The 13067-nt window shown below is 44.2% G+C and overlaps 1 protein-coding gene across 3 annotated transcripts in view; it reads right to left on the bottom strand.

The window, feature by feature from the left end:
* The window catches only part of OPHN1 (oligophrenin 1), a 124590-nt gene that overhangs the window by 82995 nt on the left and 28528 nt on the right, over window positions 1-13067 (bottom strand). For all 3 annotated transcript variants that reach the window (XM_035113211.3, XM_088664700.1, XM_088664701.1), the window contains one exon: window positions 296-391. In XM_035113211.3, the coding sequence (XP_034969102.2) occupies window positions 296-391 (96 nt within the window). The remainder of the gene's footprint in view (window positions 1-295; window positions 392-13067) is intronic.

Raw genomic sequence — 13067 nt, 5'->3', positions numbered from 1 at the left:
CTTGGTTGTCTTTAAAAGAGGACTGGACAAATTCATGGAGAAGGAGTGTGCTAGTGAGAGTTGCTAGCCACAAAGGCTATGCTCTGCCTCTGCAGTTGGAGGCAGCGATGCTTCTAAATACAGTATACCACTTGCTGGAAACCACCCAAGGATGCGATGAAGTGTCCTAAATCCATGAATGTTATCAGTAAGGGACTTCCCAGGAACTTCATGATTAGTGTGTCAGCATTTTCAAGCAGCGACACACACACACACACACACACACACACACACACACACAAAAGGAAGCACTTACCAATGTTAATCTCATCATCTGTCAGGGTGTCCCCAATAAAGTCAAACTGAAAGGACTGGAGAGTCTGGGAGAATTTCTGTACAGCCAATGAGTAATCTAGGAAAGATGGAAAGGTTGCAGAGATAAGTATGCAAAACTGGCAATTAAAATTTGTAGAAGCTTCATTCCTGCAGACCCAGCACAGCACCTTTTGGATTCCACACTTTCCTCCGAAATAATAAGCACAGCACACAAAGGACAGATGCTTATTAAGCTTTAACATTAAGGTTAGGGGGGGAAAGAGGTCCTGAGTCCACTGCTTCATGGTTGCTCACATTGCTGAAATTTCTAGTGGGTGGGGGGGGGAGAGACCTTTGTATGAAACAAAATAAAAAAAATTCCTTCCAGTAGCACCTTAGAGACCAACTAAGTTTATTACTGGTATGAGCTTTCATGTGCATGCACACTTCTTCAGATAAATGGTATCTGAAGGAGTGTACATGCACACGAAAGCTCATACCAGTAATAAACTTAGTTGGTCTCTAAGGTGCTACTGGAAGGAATTTTTTTATTTTGTTTCGACTACACCAGACCAACACGGCTACCTACCTGTAACTAGAACTTTGTGTGAAAGTTATTGTTATTTATAGGATTTCTTTTTTTAAAAAAATAATTTTTATTAGTTTTATATAACAACACAAAAAGACAAGACATAAAGAAAAACATTTCTACCCACCTTCCCCCCCTCCCCCCACAAGTCCCCTTCTACCACAAGTGGATCCTGCGGGTGTTGAGAGTCGAAGGTAGTCCATTTTAAAGCTGGGTTTGTCCTCACCCCCCTCTCCCTAGCTCCTGAACCCCCGCCTGCCACCAGGAGGCCCCGAGACATAAGGAGAGATTGGGATAGGGAACCCCCCCAACCATTTATATCTTCCAGCATAATAGACAAACAAACAAACAATTAAGAATTTCAATTTCTTACTTTGTATTTGTGACTTCCTCAGATCCCTTCTTCCTGATTTTCCTAATTCTTAAATATAATTATGGCGGGTTTCTTATTCTTAATTCCAATTCTAATTCTTAAAACTCAACATTATTTCCCTCCTTCTTCGTGCCAACTCCCCACAGGCCCCCTCCTGCCACAAGAGGCACCCATGAGGTGCGACCATCCAAGGGATGTCTAATTTGTAATTGGGTTTCCTTCCACCCCTCCCTCCCCCCCAAAGCCCCCCCTGTGTTATTTATAGGATTTCTATCCCACCTTTTTCTTAAAGGCACTCGAGGTGGCAGACATGGCTTTCCCCTTCCCCATTTAATCCCCACAACAACCTTGCAAGGTAGGTTAGGCTGAGAGGCAGTGATCGGACCAAGGTCACCTTGTGAGTTTCGTGGCTGAGTGGGGGGAACTGAACCCAGGTCTCCCAGGTCCTAGTCCAACACACCAGCTACTACACCTCATAGGCTCTCAAAAATCGGGCAGAGGGTGGGGGAAGCAGTCATAAGAGGCAAGCTTACATCAAACACGTTGGGAGGTCATCGTTGTTCTAGCCTCAATAATATCCCCCCCCCATTCAATTACTTGACCAACCCATGGAATGCCTTCCACAAAGCTCTGCTGGCAGTAAAATAAAACTGCATTCAGCTTTGTGGTCATCTTGTGCTGCAGACTGCCAGTGTGGTGTAGTGGTTAGAATGACTTAGACTTGGGAGTCCCAGTTTCGAATCCCGCCCACTGGGTGAGACCTTGGGCGGCAGTCACTGCCTCTCAGTCTAACCAGGGTTAGAAACTCAAGATATATAAGCTAGGCACCAAGTGGTACCTTAAAACTAGGTTACGGTCGCCACAACGGAATGCCTATTTGCCGAGGGGTTGGACTAGATGACCCCCGAGGGTCCCTTTCCAACACTACAATCCTTCGATTCTATGACCTCAACTACATTGCCTGACAGTAGCTTGCTCTTACAACAAATTCGCTTGTCCCAGTATGCAAGAAAGAGAAACGTAGGGGAAATGGAAATGGTATTGGCTATGGACTAAGGTGGAGGTTTTTAAAACTGTAGTCGCCAACCTGGTGCCCAGAAATCTCCACAGAGACACAAATGGACCCATGCCAGTGGCAAAATGTGCCTGGCACCATGGGAATTTGGAACTCTGAGTCGAACAGACCTCACAGAGTTGTTGTGGGAATCAAAACATTTCCAGAAGGAAAGTCACATAATGCTCATAAGCATAAGAACATAAGACTCCTGCTGGATCAGGCCAATGGCCCATCTAATCCAGTATCCTGACCCCACAGTGGCCAACCAGATGCCTCTGTGGAAAGGAAGGAAGCAGGAGTCAAGTACCAGAACAGCTTCTCTGCCCTCCATTCTGTGGTTTCCAACGACTGGTGTTGAGGCTTATGGTTGCCTCAGCTCGCAGCCCCGAGAAGCAAAGCCTCCATGATTTATTTGCTTGCCGAGTCAATTTTTACAAAGTTTAGTCCTGGGAAGAGCAGCTTGTGTCCTTTGGTCTCTCGTTAAAACAACAGAAAGATGAAAAGAGAGAGAAAAGGAGAAAGGGTTGTAATGAGCCAGTCCAGCTAAACTGGGCCCTTCATCACAGAATACACCCATTTTCATTTGGACCTTGTGAGCTTGGAGGAAGATCAAAGTATTATTCTTCGCCCTGGCTCCAGAGCAAAGAGAGATGCACAAATAAAACAAACAGATTTTGGATCCCAGAAACTGAGACAGAGTAAAAGCTTGGTCTGAAAGATCTAATTCCAGACAACTTGGGGATTATTCCTGAAATAAAAAAATAAAAAATGGGTACATGGAACCAATAAGGATAAAGATCAGCCTGGTGCACGCTTTGGAACAGTGGATTCCAATGTGGGGGGGGAGGGGTGTTTGCAGTGAGATTCCCTCAGAGGTGCTGAGAGGCAAGGGGGCAGCAGGGAGGGGCTGGAGGTGTAAATGACTATCAGACTGAAAACCTGGTATCGCTGCATCAGTTTTGTTAAATGAAATCATTTTGATCTGATTTTGAATAGATGTTCCTGTTTTGAATTTCATTGTGTTGATATCTTCTGAATAATGTTGTGTGTGTGTTTTTAAAGACGTTTTATTTAGGCGTACTTAGAAATCAACCAACAAATCAATAAGATACACACAACCACAAAATCAACCAAAAAAGTAAGAAGAAAAAAGTAAGGACAAAAGGAACATAAAATACTGTGTTTCTCATATTACCCTGTTTCTCATATTTTAAGACATACCCATAAAATAAGCCGTAGCAGGATTTTTAAACTCTCAAGGAATATAAGCCATACCCCGAAAATAAGACATAGTGATAGGCGCAGCAGCAATGCCGGCTGCGGCAGGAGGAGGAGGAAAAAAATAAGACATCCCTTGAAAATAAGCCATAGTGTGTTTTTTTGAGGAAAAAATAAATATAAGACGTGTCTTATAATATGAGAAACACGGTATAAGACACGTCTGATATTTATTTTTTCCTCAAAAAAACACACTATGGCTTATTTTCAAGGGATGTCTTATTTTTTTCCTCCTCCTCCTCCTGCCGTGGCCGGCATTGCTGCTGCGCCTATCACTATGTCTTATTTTCGGGGTATGGCTTATATTCCTTGAATGCTTAAAAATCCTGCTATGGCTTATGTCTTAAAATATGAGAAACAGGGTACCATACCCGTGTGACTTCCCCCCACTTCTGAATAATGTTTTTTTTAGGGTGTGGTAAAGCAGTGTGGTGGCATTGGGAATGAGTTTATGGAACCAGGTGGGAAAGACCCCCCCCCCCAAAAAAAAAGTTTGGGAACTGCAGCTTTAGGCCCATTGCACAACACCAAAGGCCTGAAAACCAGGGTGTGAGGGCAGCAGAATTCTCTCTACAGTTGCTCTCTCGTGACAGTGAGAAGCAAGACATGGCTATGGCTGTTGTCTTCAGGGCCTGAGCTGCTAACTCAGCCTCTGCCTCATAACATCTGCTGGTGCCTAACCCATGCTGTGATGTCATAGCATGCAGATGCATCACAACATGGCCTGAAGGTGACACAAATGAGAGTCAGTGTGGTGTTGTGGTTAGAGTGTCAGAATAAGTTCTGGGAGACCAGGGTTCAAATCCCACACTTGGTAATGAAGCTCACTTGAGTAGCGGGGGGCCAGTCACTGCCTCTCAGCCTATCCTTGGAGCAAAAATATAGTATATAAATGCACCAATCAAGCAAAGAAAACACGGGGTACCTTGGCGTCGCAACACAGGTTACATTTACAGGGAAAGAAACACACCATGTTATCTCACAACAATATGTTAAAGCTTGGAATCTTTCCCTCATCAAAATTTGGTAAGGAGACTGAGGCATGGAAGGCTTTTCTGAGAGGAAGTTGGAGGACATATTTATGGCACAGCACTAACCTGGTACACAACTATTACCTTCCTAGATTTGCTGTGCTGTAATGCTTTTAATGTTGCTATTACCTATACAGTGGGACCTCGACTTATGAGCTAATCGACATCCGACGATTCCGAATTACGAGCGGAAAAAGTGGCCGCGCGCTTACGATTTTTTCGACATCCGAACAGAAAACCCGTTCACGGCTAGATGCGGTTTCCTCGACTTACGAGTTTTTAGATGCGGTTTCCTCAACTTACGAATTTTTCTGTTTCCAATACATTCCTATGGGAAACCGCTTTTCCTATGGGAAACTCGACTTATGAAGTTTTTGACCTACGAGTGTGCATTTGGAACGGATTAAATTCATAAGTCTATCTTCAACAGAACTTATGTAGTTTTAATTCTCTTAATTAATAGATAGATAAAAATGAAATAATAATACTACATAACTAAGCTTCTTGTCAGGCCACAGAATTCCCGTCATCTGTTTTTGTGCTCAGCTTCACACACACATCTGCTCATGCTAACTTTTCCCTTCTGACCCTCCTCTCTTTATACTTTACTTTCCCTTCTGCTTTCCTAAAGCATCTTGCCTTTTTATTCTTAAGGCTCCAATTTCGTTTTTGCACAGCGTTCTGAAATTCCAGACACTTTGGTTAATCCTGAGTTGTGTGATCCTTTTCTAAATTCATCTGACAGGCCGCACATCCCCCACACCTTGTGGCTCCATAAAATTACACAGGGCATGGAAGAACCAATTCTTCCCCCATTGACTGCTGACCATGTCAACTGGCTGTGCTCTGCCTCCACAGTTGGAGGCAGCGATGCTTCTGAATACCAGTTGCTGGAAACCACAGGAGGGCAGAGGGCACTGGTGCCTGAATCCTGCATGCAGGTTTCCCATAATGGGCATCTGGTTGGTCACTGTGGGAAGAGGATGCTGGACTAGATGAGCCATTGGTCCGATCCAAAGCATAACCTTACAATAATGGGCTCAGGTGAACCCTGGATCACATCTTCCCCCTTCTTTCATTTTAGGATTGGCCTCAGCCCGTCACATCAATCTATGGTTTACTGGAACACATAAATGGGAAGCTGTGGGCAACCCAACACAGATGCTTCTGATCTCCTTGCTGCTGCTGTGGCACTGGAGCATGCATGAGCCCAAGGCTCATTCATTTACTACCATGGATTAGTGTCCAAGAAGAGCCACAGCTCTTGAATGTCACAGGAAGCTCAAACCTCAGTTTAGTAGTTCAACTGTTACATCACACTACACCAAAGTTTGGCTTTATGCATAATCTAACGCAGTCTTGTGGTTAAGCAGTCCTCCTTAACCTCAAGCTTTAAAGTCGCATTTGAGGAACAAAGCACTTGAGCTCCAGATTCAGACCACACACTGAGCCAAAGCTTAGCTCAGTGATATGTGGCAGCTGAGCTCTGCTGGATTGGGCCAATGGCCCATCCAGTTCAGCGTCTTCTTTTTCTCACAGTGGCCAACAAGATGTCTGTGGGAAACCCACCAGGAGGATTCAAGCACCAAAGCATACTCACCTTCTATGGTTTCCAACAACTGGTATTCAGAAGCACAGGTGCCCCCAACTATGGATGCAGAGCAGCCATCGTGGCTAGTAACCTTCCACAGCCCTATCCATGAATTTGTCTAATCCTTTTTGAAAGTTATCTAGATTGATAGCCATCACTACCTCCTGGGGGAGCAAGTACCACAGCTGAACTCTGTGCTGTGTGAAGAATTACTTCCTTTTATCTGTTTTGAATCATCCAACATTCAGCATCACTGGGCACCAACAATCTCTAGTTTTATGAGAGGGCGGGGGGAGGGGGGCACTTTTCTCTATCCACTTCCTCTATATGCCATGCATGATTTTATAAACTTCTATAATGTCACCTACCGTAGTGGCTGTCAATCTTTTCCCTGGGCATCCACACACTGGCACTACAAACTGTGCTTTGGCTTAACACCCAGCCACTCCCTGAGAGCAAAGGGGGAAATTCTCTCCAACCATCCACAATTTAAAGTTCAGCCTTATCACCATCCTTGTGTTTTGGGTTTTTGTTCCGGTAAACTAAGAAGCATAGAACTGCACAGTTGGAAGGGACCCCCCAAGGGTCATCCAGTCAAACCCCTTGCAATGCAGGAATCACAGCTAACGGACCCCTGACAGATGCCCACCCAACATCTGCTAACAAACCACCATGGTAAGAGAGTCCACCAGCTTACAACGGAGTCCATCCTACAGTCGAACAGAAAGTTATTGCTAATGTTTAGTTGGGATACTGAAACAGTAAAAGCCCCAGTCGATTGGTATCTGAAGAAGTGTGCATGCACACGAAAGCTCATACCTATGACAAACTTAGTTGGTCTTTAAGGTGCTACTGGAAGGAATTTTTTAATTTTTTGGTTCGCCCCAGTCCATTGTCGTTCTTTCCTCTGGTGGCTTTTATCATTCCAGTTGTTTGCAGCTCTTTGGGGGATCTCCCCAGGGTTTGTAAAAACAAACATAGGAGCACTCAGAACTGCAACAAATTAAAAATACTACGGTATTACTATGCCAAAGATGTATATTCTACATTCTACTTTTTGCCACTGAGAGAAAGAGATATGAAGGAAGAAAGGCATGCTAAAACGAAACTGAAGCTGCACTTGCTGTTCCTATTATTATGCAAGTTAAGCAAAAAAAGACTACAGTATATTGGGACTGAAATTCTCTTTCTCTTCCCTCAGCTGGAAAGGGGGGGGGCACTGATGTGGGAGTGTGGTGGGAGATGTGGTGTATTAATGCATTTGAAAAATCACTCTTAAATCTCTAACTTTTTCTCAAGTTAAAATATTTACAATGGTATCCGTTTTCTAGAACTTGCGCTGCAATCATAAAAATGAGCCCTAGGTCCACTTAAAGTTCCCAAACCTGAGCGTGGGCTAAGCAACTGATCTTTCTTCAGTCCCTTTGGTTCTCCAGCCATAGATTCATTCAGTCACTTTTGTGCATATTTTTTGAAAGAATGCACAAAAGGTGGACCAAAAAACCAAACATGAATTTTGTATGCGCATTTTTAACGGAGTACAATGTCCTGAACATAAAGGTAAAGGGACCCCTGACCATTAGATTCAGTCACAGAGGACTCTGGATTGCAGCGCTCATCTCGCTTTACTGGCCGAGGGAGCCAGTGTACAGCTTCCAGGTCATGTGGCCAGCATGACTAAGCCGCTTCTGGCAAACCAGAGCAGCGCATAAACATCTATAAAAAGGTTGTTTTCGTGCATCATTTGTCTAATCCTCTTTTCATGTGCATCCAAACTGGTGACTATCACTGCCTCCTCTGGGAACAAGTTCCATAGTTTGACTCTGGACTGCGTGAAAAACCCCAGCAGTGACTCAAGTTTAAAGGCTGCTAAGAAATCAGTGAACCAGTATGACAGAGATTACATTTGCACTGGATAATACTCTTAATAGACACATACTTAGCTAAGTCAGATTTGTCTTGGCATGAGCTGGGACTTTAAAATGAGGGGGGGGGTTTCCTTGAAAAACACACAGGAAAGGGGGATGTAGAACAACAAGGTAATTCGGTCCCGCTTTATCAGAGAGAGAACTTACAAACTTGTGCTTTAATGCAACATGACATAATGGATATGGAAAAGCTTTTCACACACCAGGTTGGAAAGGGGGCAGGGGGGAGAGACACAATCCCACCACATGTTGTTCCCACTTAGTTTCCACGCGGTTGGATTGTTCCAGCCACATATGTATAAATATGGTGTTTTTGGCAATTTCTACTTGCACAAGCCCTGCCTGCTCTTCATCTGCACTCAGACAGCTATGGGGGTTTGGAGAGGAGGAGGAGGAGGCAAGGAGAGGAGGAGTGAGTGGGATTCCTGGCAACAACCTGTGGAAAAAATATATATGAAAAGCTGTCTAGCATCCCAGTTGCCTAGGCCTTTTGGAGTTTATGAGCAGGCTGTTAATCTGATTAAGACAATGGCAGTGGGGAAACAGTCCAGACTTCAGCAGATGCCCCTCCATTCCACCCCAGAACATTTTTTAAACCAACACACTCATTCCACAAGGAACTGGGGAAGATGCAGTAATTAAAGCACATTTCTTCTCCTTTCTCCCATACTGAGCCATTTTCCAGATACAGTAGCTCCCTTATCATGTAGACTTTATTTTATTTATTTAGTTATAATAAATATTTACAGTGCTATTTTTCTAGAATTTATATTTATATACTAGTACTAGCTGGCCGTGCCACGCGTTGCTGTGGCTCAGTCTGTTAAATGGAGCCTCAAGAGTCCCCCTTCAAACTCCCCTCAACCCCCTCATCCCTGTGATTGGGCCCACCCCGTCCCGACCCATGACCTATTCGGCCCCCGTCCCCCACCCAGGCAAGCCCCTACCTCCACTCAGCCTAGCCTACAAAGCGGCCTAGCCTGCAAAGCCGAGCCAAGATACTGTGGAGAGGGAAGCTTTCCTAGGTGCAGTACCAGTGTAGCCATCGCTAGAGGGCGATGTGTTCCAATCTCTCCTGTACTCCCAGCATGCACTTTCGTATGATTTGTGAGTTCTGAAACACGGGGCTTTTGGGGTTTTATGTGGCCCAGGTGTGACATCTGTCTACACAACCTGTATAGGAACCTCCGCACAATGAAATGGAACGTTGTGTCCAAATTTGAACGGAATCAGTCAAGTGGTTTCTGAGAAAGGTGCTGTGTCACGTACATGCACCTTTTACATTCATAGATAGATAGATAGATAGATAGATAGATAGATATAGAGATATAGATATCATGAAAACACATCAGGCACTGCCTCTCAGCCTAACCCAACCTTACAGGGTTGTTGTGGGGATTAAATGAGGAGAGGGAGAATCAAATAGGTCACCTTGATCTCCTTGGAGAAAAAGGTGGGATATAAATGCAAGTAATAAATCTGTAGCCTCAAACCTCTTGGGGAATTGTGTGTGTGTTTCAGAAACACACACTTGCAATCATGCTTATAATGTGGTCCTTTTTAGCCTACAGAAAGCCTGAGCTGATGAACATTCTATTTTTTTTTTAAGGCGTTTAGTATTTAGAGATAAATTACAGTTGCCTAGTGAGCAGGGAGAGAACACATTTTTTGTTTTTAAACAACCAGCCAGCTAAAGTGGACCAGCTGCAGGAACTGAGAGAACGAAAACTGAGAAAATTTGTGGACCTGTTGCCAGAACCTCAAGCAAAGGCATAATTTACTGAATATGAGTCTGGAGCATGACTTTTTGTGCTTGGAACCGTGTACTTCATATACACAAATGCACATTCAGGCTCCAGGATGCTGAGCTCAGCCCCAGGACATCCTTTCATGTGCTGCTGTATGCATGCAAGAGAAAACTGCATAGCTAAATTTTCTGCAGAGTATTTATTCATGCAGCAGAGTTTCCAGAGTCGCAAACAAGATAAAATACAGGGGGGGGGGGGAATCAAGATTTAATATGCTACAGCTTGTTAGAAATAATAAGCCTGGGAGAATAAACACAGCTTTGACTGGCATTGAAAACGGCTCTCTTTGGCATACCTGGGTCCTAAACTGTAAAGTTTTTTGAACATTTTGAACCATGCTCAGAAATGGACTAGACAGCAATGAGGTTTTTCCAATAAATGAAGAGATAGTGGAACAATATTCAAAGGAAGCCCCACAGTCAACCTATTACAGTCGTGAATTATTGATGTTGGTGGCACATGAATAACTGGGGAGCTGAAGAGCAGCAGCCCAAATGCAGAAGGTGGCAGCTGTAGAGACCACTCCAGTCCTCCAGCGTGGTGTTGTGATTAAGAATGGTGGACTAGGAGAGACCATGGTTTGAATCCCCACTCATTCAGGAAGCCCACTTGGGCCAATCATTACCTCTCAGCTTAACCTACCTCACAGGGTTGTTGTGGGGATAAAATGAGCACCACCTTGAGCTCCTTGGGGGGAAAGGGAGGTACATATAAAGGCTCTTATGTTATTATACTTAATCCTCTTTCAAAGCCTTCCAAGTCAGTGACCGTCACTGCCTCCTGTGGGAGGGAGTTCCATAGTTTAATGTCAGTTGCAAAGCCAACACCCACATTTTCTCTGCAATATCTCTTTTCTACTTGGTGAAGCAGACAATTTGCTTTTAAAGCATGTAAGCAGCCTGTGGATTAATTTTTTAAACAATCAGCCCACTGCCACCACCAAAACACATCCAAACTCAGACAACACATGTAACAGACTGTGTTTGGGGTAGAACTCCTCTGTAACAAATACAGTAAGATGTTTTGTGAGATTAAACAGCCTATTAAGCCTTCTGAAAAACCCGTCATGACCAGAAGCCACTACAGGACAGACAATTACAGATTAATCGAGCAAAGGAACGAGGAAATGGCCCTGCGGGATTAGATTGCTTCCTTGATGAAAGAAACAAAACTGATTATATCTGCATTCCAGAGAGCAAATGCACTATTTGCGTTCAATGTACACAGCAGACAGGTGCAGGGTGCTTAGTTTTATATATTTATTTTCTTGAATCCATACTCTGCCTTTTTTTCCAATCACTGAACCCAAGGTGTGCACACCAGAACTTCTTGGCTCTCGGCAAGAGGGTACTCTCCTATGCTTTAGATTTCACAAGACTCAGTCTCCTTCAATTGTAAGAAAAATAAGACCCAAGATGATCAGGCAAATGGCCCATCTAGTCTAACATCTTGTGTTTACAATGGGAAACCCTCAATATGACGGCCCATCCTCAGACCCCTTCCCTACACAGTAAAGAGCAGTGTGAAACAGGGCTATGTTATCGTCCCAACCCTCTTTGGCACGTTCTTCTCCTTGTTGCTCCCATACTGAAAACGGTGTGTGAGAGGCAGGCATGGAAGCCGGTCAACGGTGCCTCCACTAGGCAAGGTCAAAGTCCTCCTGGAAGGGAACAGCTGCTGTCCCTTCTGCAGCTCATGTGGCCCATCTCCACAGAGGCCAACAAGCGCTGTGCAAAAAGTCTCCCATCCTCAGCACCATCTGTGACTCAATCCTACTCACAATGAAGCTCCTTGTGACACTTCCAGAGTGCAGCCCACCAATAAAAGGCCCATTGTCCTTTCCTTCAATGCTCATATGGGATAGAATCTGTACTTCCCATGCTCTGCCGTATGATTTACCCCCCCCCCCCGGAAGAGATTACAGCACAGTGATTTGAAAGCCGAAGTATTTAGTATGTGCCTGTTACCTGTGATTGCATTATGGTGTGGAGAATTGGACCACGACAAAGCAACAGAAACACAGCAGACCATGGAAAGTGCGATGTTAATGAATATCATTAAATGATAATAAATGCATACGACAAAGATCGAAAGTTACAGATGCTCCTTGTGCCCTCCATCTTTCCCAACATCAGGGTCTTTTCCAGGGAGTCTTCTCTTCTCATGAGGTGGCCAAAGTATTGGAGCCTCAGCTTCACGATCTGTCCTTCTAGTGAGCACTCAGGGCTGATTTCATTAAGAATGGATAGGTTTGATCTTCTTGCAGTCCATGGGACTCTCAAGAGTCTCCTCCAGCACCATAATGCAAAAGCAACAATTCTTCGGCAATCAGCCTTCTTTTATGGTCCACCTCTCACTTCCATACATCACTACTGGGAAAACCATAGCTTTAACTATACGGACCTTTGTCGGCAAGGTGATGTCCCTGCTTTTTAAGATGCTGTCTAGGTTTGTCATTGCTTTTCTCCCAAGAAGCAGGCGTCTTTTAATTTCGTGACTGCTGTCACCATCATGGAACCCAAGAAAGTAAAATCTCTCACTGCCTCCATTTCTTCCCCTTCTATTTTCCAGGAGGTTACAGGACCAGTGGCCATGATCTTAGTTTTTTTGATGTTGAGCTTTTGCTCTCTCCTCTTTCACCCTCATTAAAAGGTTCATTAATTCCTCCTCACTTTCTGCCATCAAGGTTGTGTCATCAGCAAATCTGAGGTTGTTGATATTTCTTCCGGCAATCTTAATTCCGTCTTGGGATTCATCCAGTCCAGCCTTTCACATGATGAATTCTGCATATAAGTTAAATAAGCAGAAGAGAATATACAACCTTGTTGTACTCCTTTCCCAATTTTGAACCAATCAGTTGTTCCATATCCAGTTCTAACTGTAGCTTCTTGTCCCACATAGAGATTTCTCAGGAGACAGATGAGGTGATCAGGCACTCCCATTTCTTTAAGAACTTGCCATAGTTTGCTGTGGTCGACACAGTCAAATGCTTTTGTGTAGTCAATGAAGAAGAAGTAGATGTTTTTCTGGAACTCTCTAGCTTTCTCCATAATCCAGCGCAAGTTTGCAATCTGGTCTCTGGTTCCTCTGCCCCTTTGAAATCCAGCTTGCACTTGTG

Source organism: Zootoca vivipara, chromosome Z2 (genome assembly GCF_965207765.1).
Source record: "Zootoca vivipara chromosome Z2, rZooViv2.hap1.1, whole genome shotgun sequence".
In the NCBI taxonomy this organism is placed as follows: domain Eukaryota; kingdom Metazoa; phylum Chordata; class Lepidosauria; order Squamata; family Lacertidae; genus Zootoca; species Zootoca vivipara.
This window is presented reverse-complemented; position numbering and strand designations above follow the sequence as displayed.